The 17310-nt window shown below is 44.1% G+C and overlaps 9 protein-coding genes across 9 annotated transcripts; 4 read left to right on the forward strand and 5 right to left on the reverse strand.

The window, feature by feature from the left end:
* Positions 1–2888: 2888 nt before the first annotated feature.
* On the reverse strand, positions 2889–3569 carry K460DRAFT_289359 (uncharacterized protein; the record flags this gene model as incomplete). The annotated part of the gene is made up of 1 exon (XM_040929117.1): positions 2889–3569. One exon carries the CDS (start codon positions 3567–3569, stop codon positions 2889–2891), a length of 681 nt encoding a protein of 226 aa, XP_040785768.1.
* Positions 3570–4829: 1260 nt separating this feature from the next.
* On the forward strand, positions 4830–5276 carry K460DRAFT_289518 (uncharacterized protein; the record flags this gene model as incomplete). Its single annotated transcript, XM_040929127.1, has 1 exon — positions 4830–5276. The coding sequence occupies one exon, from the start codon at positions 4830–4832 to the stop codon at positions 5274–5276; it is 447 nt and encodes a 148-aa protein (XP_040785769.1).
* A 1065-nt stretch (positions 5277–6341) lies between these two features.
* Positions 6342–7750, reverse strand: K460DRAFT_407572 (glycosyltransferase family 55 protein; the record flags this gene model as incomplete). Its single annotated transcript, XM_040937085.1, has 2 exons — positions 6342–6361; positions 6412–7750. 2 exons carry the CDS (start codon positions 7748–7750, stop codon positions 6342–6344), a joined length of 1359 nt encoding a protein of 452 aa, XP_040785770.1.
* A 1435-nt stretch (positions 7751–9185) lies between these two features.
* Positions 9186–10082, forward strand: K460DRAFT_378406 (carbohydrate esterase family 4 protein; the record flags this gene model as incomplete). The annotated part of the gene is made up of 3 exons (XM_040935071.1): positions 9186–9293; positions 9381–9963; positions 10015–10082. The coding sequence occupies 3 exons, from the start codon at positions 9186–9188 to the stop codon at positions 10080–10082; spliced, it is 759 nt and encodes a 252-aa protein (XP_040785771.1).
* Positions 10083–10648: 566 nt separating this feature from the next.
* On the reverse strand, positions 10649–13039 carry K460DRAFT_407574 (vacuolar calcium ion transporter /H(+) exchanger; the record flags this gene model as incomplete). The annotated part of the gene is made up of 2 exons (XM_040937086.1): positions 10649–12268; positions 12323–13039. The coding sequence occupies 2 exons, from the start codon at positions 13037–13039 to the stop codon at positions 10649–10651; spliced, it is 2337 nt and encodes a 778-aa protein (XP_040785772.1).
* A 975-nt stretch (positions 13040–14014) lies between these two features.
* On the forward strand, positions 14015–14962 carry K460DRAFT_368121 (carbohydrate-binding module family 50 protein). The gene is made up of 2 exons (XM_040933712.1): positions 14015–14264; positions 14313–14962. The coding sequence occupies exons 1-2, from the start codon at positions 14256–14258 to the stop codon at positions 14802–14804; spliced, it is 501 nt and encodes a 166-aa protein (XP_040785773.1). The 5' UTR covers positions 14015–14255; the 3' UTR covers positions 14805–14962.
* Positions 14963–15156: 194 nt separating this feature from the next.
* On the forward strand, positions 15157–15834 carry K460DRAFT_368122 (UcrQ-domain-containing protein). The gene is made up of 3 exons (XM_040933713.1): positions 15157–15218; positions 15341–15556; positions 15626–15834. The coding sequence occupies exons 1-3, from the start codon at positions 15175–15177 to the stop codon at positions 15681–15683; spliced, it is 318 nt and encodes a 105-aa protein (XP_040785774.1). The 5' UTR covers positions 15157–15174; the 3' UTR covers positions 15684–15834.
* A 76-nt stretch (positions 15835–15910) lies between these two features.
* On the reverse strand, positions 15911–17166 carry K460DRAFT_368123 (uncharacterized protein). The gene has a single exon (XM_040933714.1). The coding sequence runs from the start codon at positions 16786–16788 to the stop codon at positions 16402–16404; it is 387 nt and encodes a 128-aa protein (XP_040785775.1). The 5' UTR covers positions 16789–17166; the 3' UTR covers positions 15911–16401.
* Positions 16747–17086, reverse strand: K460DRAFT_368124 (uncharacterized protein). Its single transcript, XM_040933715.1, has one exon. The coding sequence runs from the start codon at positions 17000–17002 to the stop codon at positions 16817–16819; it is 186 nt and encodes a 61-aa protein (XP_040785776.1). The 5' UTR covers positions 17003–17086; the 3' UTR covers positions 16747–16816.
* Positions 17167–17310: the final 144 nt, after the last annotated feature.

The following is a 17310-nucleotide window of genomic DNA, read 5'->3' on the forward strand; positions in this document are numbered from 1 at the left end:
GTATAATAAAAATTTAATTTTAGTAATATAGTTAATATTATTGCGCATTAGCTTTTTAGCTTAATACTTATACGCCTTTTTTAAAAGCGCAAAATAATTTATATTAAGTAGCTATAGCAAGTACGACAAATGCAAAAGTATATAAAAAATAATAATTTTTTATTTTTTGCAGTACTGCTAGAATTAGACTAATATATAGCTTTTATAACTATTAATAATAAGTAAATAATAAGTACTAATAACTTTTTTTTTAGTATGCTTATTAAAGTGCTTTAACTACTTAAAAGTAAACTTATTTATTATTTAGCTATTTTTAGAAACTACAATAACTTAATTATAAAGTAAGCTATTTTTTTTATACTAGGCTAAAAAGTAGTTCTTACTTGTAAAAATAATAAAAAGTAAAATAGTTTATTTTATTGCGTTAATACTTTAAATTATTATTACTTACTTTTAATTACTCTACTGCACTATTTTCGGCTGTTTTTAATAATTAGCACTTAAAATAATAGTTTTATATAATATTTAGCCTATTATAAAGCCTATTTTATTAAAATTATATATATTTTTATTTTAAATATTATGCTTAGCTTTTATATTTTCTATAAATTAGAACTAGCTTTATATAAGTTTAAAATCTTTATACAAGGCTTTCTAGTAGTTGTACTTTTAAAAAATTCTAGTACTAAGCTATAAATATTATTTAATAAACATGCTAGCTTAGTTTTTGTTAATAAGTAGTTGCTTATATTTAGCTAGCAAAATATTAGCTATATTATTTATAGCAGCTAGTTAGAGCAGAAATCTTTAGTTTTTAAAGTAAAGTATATACTAAGCAATTACTTTTTTTTCTGTTAAAAAGAGCCTTATTTTATTAAGCCTAGTATTGTGTTATAAAAGCTTTTTTTTTAATTAATTATTAAGTATTATTTAAAAGATGCTGTAGATCTGCGCAGCTTTTTATTAAAAAAAATTTATATTACATTTTAAAGCCTAAACTGCAAGCTATATTTAGTTTTCTTTTTAAAAAAATTGTATATTATTATATTAAGGCATCGCGTTTAATAGTAAAAGACTACTAATTTTAGTAGAGTTTTAGCATTGTAACTAACTTAACTAGGTAACTAACTCGCCCGTGTAATACATTAGTACTTATATACTTTTTTTAAAAGCGTAAAATAATTTATATTAAGTAGCTATAGCAAGTGCAACAAATACAGGGGCATATAAAAAGTAATAATTTTTTATTTTTTATAGTACTACTAGAATTAAACTAATACGTAGCTTTTATAACTATTAATAATAAATAAATAATAAATACTAATAATTTTTTTTTAGTATACTTATTAAAGTGCTTTAACTATTTAAAAGTAAGTTTATTTATTATTTGGCTATTTTTAAAAACTATAATAACTTAATTATAAGGCAGGCTATTTTTTTTATACTAGGTTAAAAAGTAGTTCTTGCCTATAAAAATAATAAAAAGTAAAATAGCCTACTTTATTATATTAATGCTTTAAATTACTATTACTTACTTTTAATTACCCTGTTATACTATTTTTGGCTGTCTTTAATAGTTAGTACTTAAAATAATAGTTTTATATAATATTTAGCTTATTATAAAGCCTGTTTTATTAAAGTTATATATATTTTTATTTTAAATATTATACTTAGCTTTTATATTTTCTATAAGTTAGAACTAGCTTTATATAAGCTTAGAATTTTTATATAAAGCTTTTTAGTAGTTATACTTTTAAAAAATCCTAGTATTAAGCTATAGATATTATTTAATAAATATACTAGCCTAGTTCCTGCTAATAAGTAATTGCTTATATTTAATTAGCAAAATATTAGCTATATTATTTATAGCAGCTAGTTAGGGCGGAAATCTTTAATTTTTAAAGTAAAGTATATACTAGGCAATTATTTTTTTTTCTATTAAAAAAAGCTTTATCTTATTAGGCCTAGTATTATATTATAAAAGCTTTTTTTTTAATTAATTACTAAGTATTATTTAAAAGATGCTATAAATTTACGCAGCTTTTTATTAAAAAAAATTTGCATTATATTTTAAAGCTTAAACTATAAGCTATATTTAGTTTTTTTTTTAAAAAAATTGTATATTATTATGTTAAAGCATTGCGTTTAATAGTAGAAAACTACTAATTTTAGTAGGGTTTTAGTATTGTAACTAACTTAACTGGGCAATTAACTTGCCTGTGTAATACGTTATAGTAAACTAAAGAACTAAGTAATATTTCCTACGTAGCGAGAACTACTCTATAATAAAGTAACTTTACTTATAAATTATTATTAGTCCCTCCTACGCACGTATATTAAAGTATAATATATTTTATAAGTAAGCTAGCTACTTTACTAAAATTTTATTACTTTTAACTAATTTAGTACTATTATTTTATTGTTAAATAGCTACTTAAGTAGTTTTAGTCTTTTTTTTTAAAAAAAAAGGCGCGTAGTAAAAGAAAAAGTATATATTAAAAGAAGTAAACTTTTTTAAAAGTGCTTTAGATACTATAGTAAAGCTGGGTATAATATATAAATAAAAAATAAATAAAAGTTTTTAAATAAACTAGCTTACTAAGGTAGCTAGCTTGCTTATAATATATATATTAAAAATAATTTATTAATTAAGAGCCTCTTAGACTAATTAGTTTAAACTCAAATAAGGTATTATGTAAATTTTACTGCCTTAATACTATATTAAAATGCTAAGCATAGCACCTAATGTAATTTTTATGCTAAATTTTCTTACTGCGTTGTATAATCTGCTCTGCCGTCGACTTTACTTTTACTTATAGAAAAAAAATAAAAAAAAATAAACTTAAATAGTATAAAATATAAGAATAACATAAACTCTTGATCTTTCCTTATGAGTAATCAGAATTATAGTTCTCGTCTGAGGACTCATCTGTAGTTGTGTTATCTCCATCAACATCGTCCGCAGTATCCCCTTTGAGCCACTCATCTAGCCTTGCTATCTGCTTCAAGGTGACAACGAAACGCTCCTGGTATGCAGCCCGAATCATGGTTCTCGTCTTCCATTTGAACGTCGCAGAGTGAGAGACGATGAACAAGACTGCGTTGAACACTTTCATAGAGTCCTTATTCTCATCCCTGAACTCCCCCATCAATATCAAGTACAGCAATTTGAACGCAGCATCTCGTGCTTTTGATTTGTTCCCTTTGATAGCCAAGTAACGTTTGTACTCAAGTTCGTAGTCGGTCTTGCAGGCTTTGAGGTCGGCGAATATCTGATCAACGTATTGCTCTCCGAGGATATCGATACCCAGAAAATCGTACGTTTCGCATAGTATATGATGTTGAGAAAGATCGGGAGGGAGAGCTCTGAAACATTGGCGATAGCCTGATTGGATTCCCTTGAGAGCTACGTCAATCAGAGGGATGGGGCCGTGGACTAATTTCGTTCCTTGTGGCTGAGCTTTGCCTTGAAAGTCGACGAAAGACGATAAATATAGTATCTGAGAAACATCGATATCGTAGTTCACGCCTCCGATTGTGATCAAGGTATGTTGTATGGTGCTATCCATTGCTGTATGAGACTGCTGCTACATGAGCATGTCAGCCTTATACGGTAGGGCCTGCGCGTTCGAATTGCTCTGACCTGGTGCGCAGTTCCAGCGACTGGTAAGTCATTATCTTCGCTCATGCTACTGATGGATCGACTAAACAGTAAGGCACACAAAGATACAAGCAGCGAAGAGAATGTCTTATGTTGCCTGGGTTTTTCGCGCCACACGTCGTCGTATCTAATACGACAGTTCGGGACTCGTCTTGTGACGTGACGCATACCCCGCACCTACACGTAGTATCACACAGTTGTGAAACAGTGACGAGGAATCGTATCGTATCAATTTCTTTATTTTGGTGATCAGAACGTCTGAAGCCATTATCAATATCTAACGTTGTTCTTTGGTATGAAAATTTACTTTTGCTACGGATTACCGTTGTTGGATGCAAATTACATGGAGCTCCAAGCTTGTAACGGAAGTAACGTCCTTGTACGCCTGATACTATTTGTTGAGACGGAGAAACGCAAGGAGATGAGGAATAGGGATGCATTGGAGCGGAATGGACTGTCAATTTTCTCCCCAGACGTCACTTGGTCTGTTGTGAAACCGGCGTGCATTGCCACCCGCCATGTGTTACTGTGTCATTGGACCAAGGAATGCTTTCAGCTGCACAACATAGAGGCGAAGTCAATTTACGATGTCTAGGACTCAGCAGTTCCTAAAACTCACATCTTTACCGTTGTAACTGCTGTTTCCCTCTACAACTCGAACGAACAAAAGACTGAAATCGTCTAAACTATGGACCACTGTGTTCTCTGCACTCGTTATTTTGCCAGCAAGGAAGCACTCGAACAACACTTACGCGACTCGCCTATGCATAACAAAAAAGTTCACTGCCAGACATGCGATCGCTTTTTCGGCACCAAAGAAGCACTCGAACAGCATCAACAATACTCGCCCATGCACAATACGAAATTCCACTGCCAGCATTGCACACGGTCTTTCGGCAGCAACAAATCACTCAAGAACCACAGAAGGTTTTGTCAGGACGCCTCTGGTTGGCCACTAGGTTCTGTAGACACTCCGTTGTATCAAGAGCCTGATGAGGGCGTGTCAAGCAACACCTGGCCAAGGAGTCCTACCGTTGGACCGCGATCTCTCCTCCTTGAACGCCTTGCTCGAATGTTTATCTCAGAGATCCCGCCCACGAATACTACACATTCACAGATAGCCAGGGACGACGTTCTTAAACCCATACAAGAGACGAGAAGTTTCTTCATGTTTCCAGAACTCCATCCAAATATTACAGACGCAGTCTCCCCAGAAATATCCTCGATATGGTTCAATGAAGACGATGACAACGAAGATTTCGACCATGAACGGTTTACCCACGTCATGGGCAGATTTATATGTAATAACAGTACCTGTGAAAAACGGTTTTGGGATAGCAGGAAGGTGCCTATCGAGATAAGAGGATACGAAGACAACGGGTACACTGCAATTGTGTATAACCAGAGTTGCAAGTCCTGCGACCGGCTAGGCACTTTTGAGCTGGACGAACGATCCTATATCGAACGGGTCGCATATCGGCTCAAGAAATGGGCAGGTGTGGAAATGGAGGCGCCACCGTTCAAGAGAATCGAAGGCCCACCACATGAACGAGCATATTGTGAAGGCTGTAAACGAGGTAAATGTCGAGAGGGAGATGGGTTTGAATTATATTAGACATTCCGAGTCCGACACGGTCGCTGGTTATAAGGACTGCGAAGATGATGAAATGGGAGGACCTGGAAAGGGTTCGTGCAGAAAGGCGAACGCAAGGTATCTGCACGAGAAGCAGATAGGAATGTTGAGGGCGAACTCGAAAGCGAGGGCTCGTCGACGTTGAAGGAACAGAGGAAGGGCAAGAGGAGCTTCGTCCAGTAACGGAAGCCCGAGCCAGAGCCGGAGCCTTGGAGAGCAAGCAACAAAATGTCATTTGCGTGGTTTCAATGACCTGCTTGAGTAGTCAGTCATGATATGTTAGCTAGCGGGGCTCAGTGACTTTCAACGGGCAGACATGGGGGAACTTCGGACGATGATGACTCGTCTGGCTTACCTTTAGTTTTGAAATAACTAATTTAGCATTACTTAGCTAGAAGGTACTAATAAGGGTAAAGACCTTCTATAAACTATCTTTATATTACTACTATAAGGCTTAAATTAAAGTTACTTATAAGTGTACTAGTAAGGCTAGATAGTTACTTTCTACTATATTATAACTACTAGAAGTAATATAGGCTAAGTAGTAGAATTATAGTGAAAGTATTTTATTAAGCTATAAAGGTAATAATAAAAATAGTAATTTTCTATTTAGTAGCTAGTAGGAGGGTAAGGTAGACTTGGTATATATAGACTTAATAATATTATATTAGTATAAAAGTATTAAAAAATATTATATAGCTTTAAGTAGTACTTATTTATTTTTTATAATAGCGTGGGCTACGTAGTAGGGGATATTAGAACACGTAGCAAAGTACTGCCTATAGTAGTTATACAGGAGTCTTGTTATCTTGTAACTTTGCGAACTATCCTAACCAAATGGTGACGTTGATGCGAGCGAGCGTTGAGGCGTCCGGCGCCTGCATAACATTCTTGCACACCTTGCTATTAACTCTGCCTAGCATGTATATAGCAAACATTTTTATAGACCTCACCGCATACATGCCGCAAGCTCCTCTTCGAGGAACTCATATACTTACGAATAATATCTAATAGCCTTGTAGAGTTCGACCCAGGATTACGTACGAATCATGTAGCTCGCCTCCAGACTAACAATTCTGAGCACCGATCGCTGTTTCCGCTTATAGTGATAGCTTACCTGTGGTATCGTCAATGACTTTCAGTGTTTTCGGGTAAGATTTCATAGCGGTCCTGAAGATCCCAAAATCCATTGTCCCAAGTGGCGGGTAAACGCGAGCCCGCTCCGGCTCTCCATTAGCACCAACAACTGTGGGGAAATTTTCTTTCATGTACACTCGAAGCTCATCTTTTAGCTTCGGGGGTGTAAGGCTCGAATGGTAGATTGTACTAAGTCCTTGGACTTGCATCCCCTCGATGTGATCGTTACCTTTGCTGACGTCGTGGAAATGTGGATTCCGCGTTTCGATCTGGAGGATCTGCACCTTGCGCAACAACGGTGCCTTAGAGACCATTGTGTGGTCTTTCTGCTTGTACGTTGAAGTCTGCCCTCCAAACTGCTCCCATGCGTTGACGAGTTGGAACGGCTCTACCGCGTACCCAGTTGCGAAACGAAGCTCCATGGCCAAGTTGAGACTCATAGCATGCTCGCCTGCATTGCCAGTCTGAATTACCGCGTTCTGTGTGGTGTCATCAACAATTGCATTCAAGAAGCGATTCATCCAACCGTTGACAACGCGTGAGCATCGTCCAGACTTCTCGAATACAAGCTGGCCATCCTTGACTTTGGGCTTTGAGTTCCACTTAATGCGCACCATGGAATTGGACTCCGCTGCCAATTGAGTAATATCCTTGCTAGACGTGGTTTGGTTGTGTTCAGTGCAATGCAGTGCATAGTGTAAGCCAGCGGCGTAGACCTTGCAGTATTCATGGACAGACCCTGCAACATAATTATCAGCGTCGATGAATCCTACGAATTGCTTTGCAGCAAGCTTGGCGATGGCTGCGCCAATCATCATCGCTTCTCCTTTTCCATTGCGGATATACAGAGCGTTCTTCTGCTTGCCCTGGGGCAGACTTGTCTCTACTACGAGCTCCGGCAAACCTGCGGAATGAAAGGCATAAGCAAGGCCTTCATCTCCCTGGTGGACGATAATTCCTGGGCGCTTCGCATTATGACAGAAATCTGTAAGCAGGGTGCACTCGGCCTTAAAGTTTGAGGAATTACTGTTCGAGACAATAATAATTAGGCATTCGTGCGGGATGCCATGTAGCACGCCGTCGAGAATAGATTGATCTTCATCCATGCAAGGAATTATGATAGCGAGTTGGGCCTCAATAGCATGAAGTGATTCCTGCGAGAAAGGGATATTCCCGTGGCTGACTGTAGAGTCGAAGGCAATACCACCGAGGGTATTGGCTTCCACGCGATGACCTGCATCGAGTTCAGTGACACGAAATACCTCATGAATCTCAACGTCGCCGACGCGAGTAGAACCAGAATTGATGTTTAATCTCATAATGAAGCAATGATCTGTGTATCTTGAAGTATAGTGTGTCTTGGTATCTTGAATTGCTTGGGGGGTTGGGTATTGATGTACTGATTGTGCTTTGAGTTTTTGTGGAATAAGTCGAAGCAGTAGGAAACTTTTGAGATTTATAGAGACAGCGAGCAGGTGCTAGCTGCAGAAACAATCCACAGAAGTCGATTGTAAAAAGACATTGTGGAGAAAGGAACTTCGTTTCACGTCGAACTTCAAGCAACGAGATGAAACCTGAATTCAGAGCCAACTTTATAGACTACATTGTACTTAGCTTCTATCAGCGTACATCGTGAAAAACGCAATGTATGATGGCGACGCCTATCGTTTCAGGATTCATGATCTGGTTGAAGATGATACTAGAGCATTGTTCATATTGTAGTTTGATAAGATCCTGGTAACGGATTCTCATAGTTACATTGATATCTATGACCGCTCAACACATCTTTAACAATACCTTTCTCTAGTATAGTTGTTGTACAGCAGTCATACAGAGCCTTTGTAATATGTAATTCCTTGTGAGGGCTGTTCCATGGCCTATATACGTTTTCGGATGCTTTATTACAATATGGTTACTTGCGGATCACTTGTGAGTAGCAATTTAGTAGAATAGAGAAAAACTATTGGTATATCTAGTAAACGGGTAATTAAGTAAGGGTATTTTCTAAAGTCTCCTATCGATTAAGTCATACTTGAACTGTTGGGCAGATACATCCAAAACTCGCATCAGACTCATCAGAAGTCAGAAGAGAATAAAAAAAGTTATAAAGCTCGGAGAGCTGTCTGCAAATCGTAAAAGCGGTATTGCAAAATAATTAATAGTACGGTACCGCGACGCAAAAATAGTAGTATAGAACTGATTCTAGCCACGTATACCTGGTACACGTGACTAACTCCACGTTGAACGACACGTTAATCTGTAGCCAAAAGAAATCCTGTCAACGCTCAGCTACTTGGCTCTCTTGAGGCTTGTAATTTAGCCGGTGGAAACAAGCTATATGCTAAAGTGGACAACTTCAACATGGGAACCCCGGATGAAGGGCATCTGCTCACGCAACACAATTTGTTTCTTCAAAGAAACTCGGTGACGCTGATTTGATTTGAACATTCGCGAACCTATAAGCTTACGCTATCTGTATAGAAACCTGCAGTACGATAGCATTTTGGTGCGTGGTGGTCGTAGGCTTCTCGCTTAGTCGACACTTTATAACGCCCTGTATTCCGAGCATGATTAATTTCTATCCCCAATTCCTCGGTTAAAGAACGCTGTCTATCATAGACTAGCCAAGAGACTCTAATATTTCCCGGATTGACCTCACATGGCGTCACAGCCTGGGCACCCGTACTTAAAGCTCGAGGAATCCCAGACTACACATTTTGTTGATTCAGTCTTCGGAACTCTTCATTATTTATCATGGGTCTTAAAGTAATCCTCGTTGCTACATTGACTGCGGTCGCGATCGGAAAGCCAATCCCCGATCCCCTACACGTGATCAGGCAATCTGGCCCTGCAGCAGGACAGGTACATGGCCTTATTCGGCACCTCTTATTCAGCCGATAGGATCACAGTTCAATCTCAGTTGCATGCTTTGAGCTAACAGCCCTAAAGGTAATCACGAAATGTAATGCGCCCGGTCAGCTCGCTCTCGCATACGATGACGGTCCCTACCAGTTTACACAGAAACTTTCGGACACATTGACTGCTGGTGGAGCCAAAGGGACTCTATTTGTGACTGGCACACTCTATGGCTGCGTTTACAGCCAGAAAGCCGCCTTGCAGAGTGCGTACAAGGCCGGTCACCAAATCGCATCGCACACTTGGTCTCACCCGCAGAATTTCGGAAGTCTGTCGGCCGCCGACCTGACCAGCCAGATGACACGTCTGGAACAGGCATTGGTCAACATCATTGGCGTAAAGCCCACTTACATGCGCCCACCGTACCTCGCCACTGGGGGTAACGTCCTGTCAACGATGAAATCGCTGGGTTACCGTGTCATAACCGATGATATCGACACTGGTGATTGGGACAAGAAGACGCCGCAGCAGAGCCAGCAGAAGTTCACACAAGCAGGCGCGGGTGGAAATGGACATATCCCGTTGATGCATGAAACATATGCCAGCACGGTGGATACGCTTACGCCATGGTTGATCAATTGGGCGAAGAACAACAACTTGAAGCTCGTGACAGTCGGTGAGTCCGCTAACACGTAACTCTGTTGCATTTTAGCTAACTATGGTGCAGCCGAGTGTCTTGGTGATACCACAAGTGCCTACAAGAACGGCACTGCGAATGGTGAATCCTCTTGCTAGGCTCCTTACGTATGTAGGTTGGGAAAAGAACGCCCAACTCCAAGGGAATGAGGAGTTGAGAGTACAAAAGAACCAGACAAATGCAGTCATCCTAGAAACCTACATGACGCCTCTCTTTTCCGCGTAATCACTTTTCCTAGATCCCGTTGTCGAAGGAGTGTTTCGGAAACATAGCGTGAACTTCATGTTTGCAGCTGACTGAATTCGGAAACAAAAGATCACTGACGCCAGACGCCAAGCACGGAGATACATGCAAGCGGATAGGCCTCGAATACAAGATCCACGGATAGTTATGGATTGCTGAGATAGCTTGAAGAATACAAGTAGGGTATCACGATGGCAACAGCTGATAACATGTGTCAATTTGTGCGAACTATCGAAGTATTGGTAAAGACAGAAAACACGCAGCCCAATAGAGGGATAATTAAGCATGCCGGATCGGGAGCGGCATCTCGCCATGCCACTCGACCGAGTAATGCGATGTCCATCGCGATGAAAGCGAGCGCTCTCAACAGCAACTGATAATCTCAGGTGAGCCAAAAAAGCGAGCGCTCGCTAGGAGTAACCTACATCGCCACCATCCTCTTGAGCATCATGTGCACCGCAGTAGCAGAAACTGTGCCTCCAGCTCCACAGCGTTGCTCGTTTCCACCAATAGCACTTGCCTCACAACCATCCGGATAGAAGAAGCTAGACAGGGCGATGATGACATACGCGGCGATGAGCAAGCTGCCTTCGAGGTAATTACTCCTGCCATCTAGAACCAAGAAGTTGACGACTAGCACAGTGACAAACAAGGCGACCGTCTCGAAGATGTTAAAGTACAGCGTCATAGGCTTACCCATGATCCAGCCAAGGACGACAATAACAGGTGTGATGAAGATGGCGATTTGGATAGAGGAGCCGACAGCGATACCAATAGCCAGGTCCATCTTGTTTTTCATGGCGACAGTGACGGCTGTAACGTGCTCTGCAGCGTTACCAACGATGGGAAGGATGATAAGACCTATGAAGGCCTGACTGATACCGGATGTCTTAACCATGGGGTCAATGGCCCCACTCATAAAGTCAGCACAGACGGCGACAAGGGCAGTACTGAAAAGAAGCATGAAGATGGCTGCCTTGATGGACATATCAGGAGCATCATCGTCCTCGTCGTTGTCGTTGAGGGCCATCGCTGCTTGAGGGGAGACTGCAGGGCGATTACTTGTATTTGATTGGGAGCTTTCGCGATCCATGCGCTCCGGAAGGGACCTTGCGCGGCGTAGTGGTGGTGCCCGGGGAGCTGCCATGCGAATATTGGGAGCAGGCCCGGTCGGGGTAGGATTCTGTGGGTTGGTAAAAACATTGGTAGATAGCAGAGAGGGAAGAGCAGGACGGTACTGCCGACGCGAGGTAGTTGGTGTGATCGTGTTCTGCTCCACCTGTTCGGCGAAGGTGACCTTGGGTTCGGCCGGTTCAGATTCCTTCTCCTGGATCGCCATTTCATGGTTGCGGTCGCGGCGATGCTTCTTCTCCTTGCGCTTGTGCGTACGCTTCTCTGGTTTGCCACTAGGGTTTGAAACGTGCGAGGCAGCTTCGAAGTCGCGAATGACAGGAGCGTACTGGTCATTGTCGGCCTCATCGCCGCTCATGACATCAATCGAATGCCGACGAGACACGACGGCGGGTCCATTTGTTGTGGTAACCACACTCGTATTCCTTTCAGTCTCGAACGGGCTTTCGTGAAGCTGAGCAGATGGAGAGCTCACAGCTGAAAGTGTTGCTCCATCTTTGGAGCTGGCACTCGACTTGCGCCGCAGTCTCTTGACCATGCGCTTGGCCTTTCTCTTCATGGTTCCATTGGATGAGTTCGAAGAGCTATCGCTGTCGTCGCTGCTTGAACTAGAGCTGGTGGAGCTGGAGGAATCGAACGCGCCGGCCAGAACACCAGGGTGAGACTCCTCGTCGATGATGTGCTGCGGCGTGCTTGCGTACAGATACCTGTGACTCTTGAGCTGGAAGAGCAGGTACAAGCCATAGACGATAAGTAAGATTACGCTCGTGCCTCGGCTAACAGAAAGCGTCTCATGGTCGGCAATGGTGTTGTCGTCGAAAGCGGCGTGGAAAGCCGTGGGTAGTAGAAGGCTCATGACCGCAAGGGCGAGCATAACACCGGACATTTGGGTGACGGTGTTGTTGTAGACCTATGTATCGTCAGTACCGCTGTATATTAGACAGATCACGTAGTGGAAGCTCACCTGTTCCTGATACTTCAGACCTCCAAGCAGAAAGGCCATGCCTAGGATGAGGAGCAAGTTGGCCAGAATGGATCCCAGCAGGGACGCCTGCACAACTTCAATCTGATTTGAGGAGAGCAAGATGATGAAGAGAATTAGCTCAACAGCGTTTCCGAAAGAAACGTTGAGCAGTGCACCGAGTGCATCTCCTACACGTGCAGCAACAACTTCCGTCGCATGCGCGAGCAGTCCAGCCAACGGAATGATGGCAATGGCATTCATGGAGAAGACAATCTCGGGCTTTAAGCCAGCAGCCTTGACGGCAATGCCGAGAGGCACAAAGACCAGCAGGAGATTGATCCAGCTGTGTGTGATGGCATTCTTGGTGTGGGTGAGGAATCGTAGAGATCCCGCCTTGATTCGCACAGGCGACCACAGCGGGAGCTTCTCGGATCCTATGGCGGAAGATGCCTCTCCCTCGGCCGTGGTATTATCGATGCCATGGTTGCGATTGCGCTTGTGTGAGACATTGCTGCCAGAGGCTGACTTCTCGTTGAGGTCGCCGCTGTTGCTGATGGAAGCCACACGCGGCGGATCGGCACCGTTCAGGCCAGACTGGGTAGGCTGGGGGTTGTGTGTGGGGAGCGTGGGCTGCTTGTCCGTGTTGCGTCCCAAGCCAAGTGCAGCGGCTGCCTTAGACTTGACACTGCGTAAAGAGGGTTCGTCAGGATCTCCCATCGGTTTCTGCGGTGTGTTGCGAGGTTGCAGAGACAGTACCAGGTACCAGAGGGTGTACTTGGGAGCAAAGGCCAAGTAAAGTGAGGCGGCTAGGTTGCCTTATCTTGCTGGGCGCAGGGCTTCGGCGAGCTTAACCGGCTTGGGGCTTGGAAAGATGTGGATGACGTCGCGTCGACTCAGCCACGGTGGCGTCACAGGGGGCGTGTTTGCGGTGGTGACTGGTGCAGGTGACTTTTTTTGCGTGGCGAAGAGTCGAGATGATGGTGGATGTATGTAGGTGTAGGAGGAGCGGGAGTAGATGATGGTGGATTGTTGCGAAGAGGCGACTCTGTTCTTTGGGCGTGGTATCGCATTCCGAGAACGGAAAGCGCGCAACCCCAACCGTCGAGCTTATCCTCTCTCTGTGATTTCCCTTTCTCTTGTATCGATTTGGTAGGATGACTTCACTATAACATAACCATACGTATCATCTGGCCCTCGGCGTAGGATTTTCAAATCTCGTTTTGTTATATCCCGACACTCTTATTAGGAGGCCTTCACTACATACTTGGAAAGACCAAGGTTGCTTAGATCTTCTTAGGTGATAATCAACACCTTGATAAGACAGCGCCATCGCCATCATAAAGATGCTATTCGCCAAGTCTACCCCTAGGACTATAAGGATTGAAGATGGTGTCGCCTTGGGCCGGTGGCTTCAAACAGTCCGCTCAATGAAGGCGAGAAGTTTGTGATGCCTTCCACTGTCGTCATAAGCAAGAGAGACGTCAGGGACTATACGTCTGGGATTTTCAAACGAAGGAGGTGCCCTGTATTCGCAGATGAGTCTTCTAATAAACCTGATTCCTCAAGTCTCCGCCATCTACCGTTCTGGCTGTGGCTACGAGAGATAGACCGTTGAGCACCGACCACTAGTGTGGCGTAGCTTGTTTGAAGCTGGTACATGCACACGCGTCGCAGTGTCGCACCATGTCCGCACTTCCAGTCAGACGTGCCGTGTAAAGGCTGTGAAGTCGCCAACACTGTCTACTGTCAATTACCGCATACTGTACCGTTCAAGTCGCTCTCTCGTATCATAGTCTAGCGCTAGAGTTGCTCTAATATCTACAGACAGCAGCATTTCACAAGCATCGCTACTTTGGGGCTTTTTGCTCTCGACTGACTTTGGTAACATATTTTCCTGAACAAATAGCTTCTTAGAACGAGCAAGTGGGCGGATATGGATAGTGTGCGTCTCATCCCACCCTTCTGTGCGCCTCGCTGATGTTCAGGACAGGACTCCGAACGCCTGCCTCCAGGCTTCGAACGCATCGGCTACGATGCTGACAGCCAAACCTACACGTTCAGCGGGCCCGACGGGCGCACCTACGAGTCCGAACCAGGCTGCCGCTATGGCGAACTGTGGCCCGTCGGGCAGCCTCGTCCACCCCCCAGTGATACTGAAATAGAAGCCAACAACGAGGCGATAAAGAAGGATACACGAGAGGCTACGCGCATGATGCTACCGTTCGCGCTCCTCATATTTGTCTTCCTTATACTGGTGTTCAAGCTCACAAATGGACCGGTTTCTGACCAGGGCACTCCACATGTTGTTGACTGTGCTAAAGGCAGTCATCAAGTTCAAATCCGGAAGGGCGACACATGCTGGGCGATTGCAGAACAACGTGGCCTAGGCGTAGATGAGTTGCTGAGCTTGGGTGGGAATGAGAAGGTAGACTGCGATAGGCTAAGCATCGGTCAAGTGATATGCGTTCCGCAGTCGCTATGAAGTGTCAGGTTTCGAGATAATGTATGTAGGTTTTATGAGGCGTTTGCTGGTCTTGATCTTGATATAAAAAGGCGTCATCGGCGTCTTGTTCAATACTGTTCCGTGAACTGAAACATCACCCCAAATACCCACTCCCCTACTATGGATATCATTATATTTTGTACCATAATTCTGCGAAGAGTTCCTGAATTCCCATATGCGCCAATCACATCGTGGTTATTCTACGATCATCGCGCCATCCCTCATGCGACCCTAGCGCACAGAAAACGCTTGGCGGACTGGATGTGAGCTCCGGCCTGCAGCTTTCTTACGGCAACGTCAACTTCCCATCCACCCATTGCACCTCTCCACCCCCTCGACATATCTCACAATGGCTGGCGGCGGCTCCGATCCCAACGCGCGACACAAGGCCACGTACGTCTTCGCTCCCGGCACGCGCAATCGCTCGCACCTCCCTCCATCCACCCGCTTCTTCGGATATCCCGCAACGCCTCATACACCCCACAGAGGGCAACCAGGCTGACAGTGAGATACAGATGGCACATTGGCTCATGGGGTAACCCCTACGAGGGTGGCGGCCGACCCGGCAAGGGCGTTATCACCTACACTCTCAGCCCCAACCGACAGCGACCCATGGCCAATTTCCTCGCGAAGGGCTTCTGGAACGTCATCCGCCGATCGAGGAACCAGGTCCTCTTCTTCGTCCCACCCTTTATTGTCGCATATGGAACCATGCAGTGGGCTATTGAGAGGTGAGTCGATGGACACCGCCGGAGAACTGGCGCCACCACGGGCCATGAACAAGCGACTAACAAAGGCAGGAACGAGTACCTGAACTCGAAGCACGGCCGCGCCGAGTTCGCTGACGAGGAGGAGTAAATATGTGAAGAGATGGTGCCGATGATGGTGTGATGAATGGCGGCTTGTACACTTAGTAGAGCTGGACGTTGGGTCCTTCGCACGACAACTTTCTTCCTCGAGCCGATGATTAGATTGTACAATCAACAACCGCTTTTGGCATAACCTCCCAGCTTTTTACCTCTCCCGAGTGCCATCAACTCATTATGCCCCTTAGGCGCTTACCCTTGGTAATATCTCTAGGGTTGCTCTTTTACGCTTGACCTCGATTTCCTCGGCAGACGGCTTGTATTGTGCCCCTTGGCGCAGTGCCGTTTCTATCTGTACATCTTACAGTATCTCAACGCGCTCCATGTAACACGGTAGGTTTTCCTCCCCGAATTGCTCTGTTGGGGCAATGACTTTTTAGCGTTACTATATGATGTTATCGTCATTATGCAGCATATTCACTACAAGTCCTTTGCACATGGACCAATTTCGACTCTTCGGTCGCACTTGGTGAAGGAAAATTTTATTGAGTTGTTAAATCCAAAGGACAGTTCGCTCAGCCTTGATAGACTTTGGAATGTGCCAGACATCTAGATCCACAGTGGCTAGGGCGATACCCCGGGGTTCCTACTACCGTCGTTCCTAGGCATAGCCATTGTCATTGACTCCCCCCTATGTAACTTTGGCGGCGCGTATCTCTACGCCCAACTCCGTTTTACCTCAGAAGTCTCAATCCCGACTACACGAATGTCTACATTGCTGAACACGGCCCCTCACTCGCAACAACATCATGTTCCGCGAAACTCCCCTCCACAAAGGGCGCTACAATAGCAATTGTTTCCAGATCTGACGGATAGTGCGTAGCATGACCGATCCCCACCGTATCAACAGCAAACAACAAACCCGCCTTCTCTCCTAAAATCCACAAATCCACCTTCTCGTCCTGTGGCGACGTCACGTGAGCTACTCCGGAAAGAAAGTGCGCGGGCTGCGGTACAGGCGCATGGTGTAGACCGTCATCGTAAGGATGTGTTAGAATGGTGTAAGGGAGGTTTTTGCTATTCGATATGGTGGCCACAAGTGTGTTGGTTGTGCTGGGGTGGAGGAGCGTTTGAATGGCGCGACAAGTTTCCAGCATTGACTTACCGTGGTGTTTGTTTGGGGGTCTATAACAAGGGCTGGGGCTTGGAGGTTTGTAGGGTTTTGGATTGTTTGGGTAAGGCACAAAGTGAGGGAGGATTATGTGGATAGGATGCGGGAGAGACGCATGATTTAGAGTTTTGTGTGGGAGTAGGTGCAGCGATGGAATTTGTGTTGTGTATAGTTGGTTTTACAGCGAGAAAGAGACCCATGTCTACTACCAGATCTGTAGGTCGTAAGGTGCCTTATTAATAGCGATTCCTAGAGTTTGCATGCGGTCATGGTGCAAGAGTTGCTACCGGTCAACCAGGGAAATGTTGACTGATATGGTGAATTTCGGAAGAGCACGAATTGCTGGTCCTCACCGTTCACCGGAATCATCGCATCCAAGTAGCTCTGCATGGTGCATTGCATAGTGAGTTGCAGATAGGTACCTCTATGATATTCCCTTGCGATGTTGATGCTTGAAAGCGGTGGGGCGTTTGTCCGCGCGAGTTCGCCGGACCGCTTAGTCATGCAG

This window comes from Cucurbitaria berberidis (genome assembly GCF_010015615.1).
Source record: "Cucurbitaria berberidis CBS 394.84 unplaced genomic scaffold K460scaffold_4, whole genome shotgun sequence".
Taxonomy (NCBI): domain Eukaryota; kingdom Fungi; phylum Ascomycota; class Dothideomycetes; order Pleosporales; family Cucurbitariaceae; genus Cucurbitaria; species Cucurbitaria berberidis.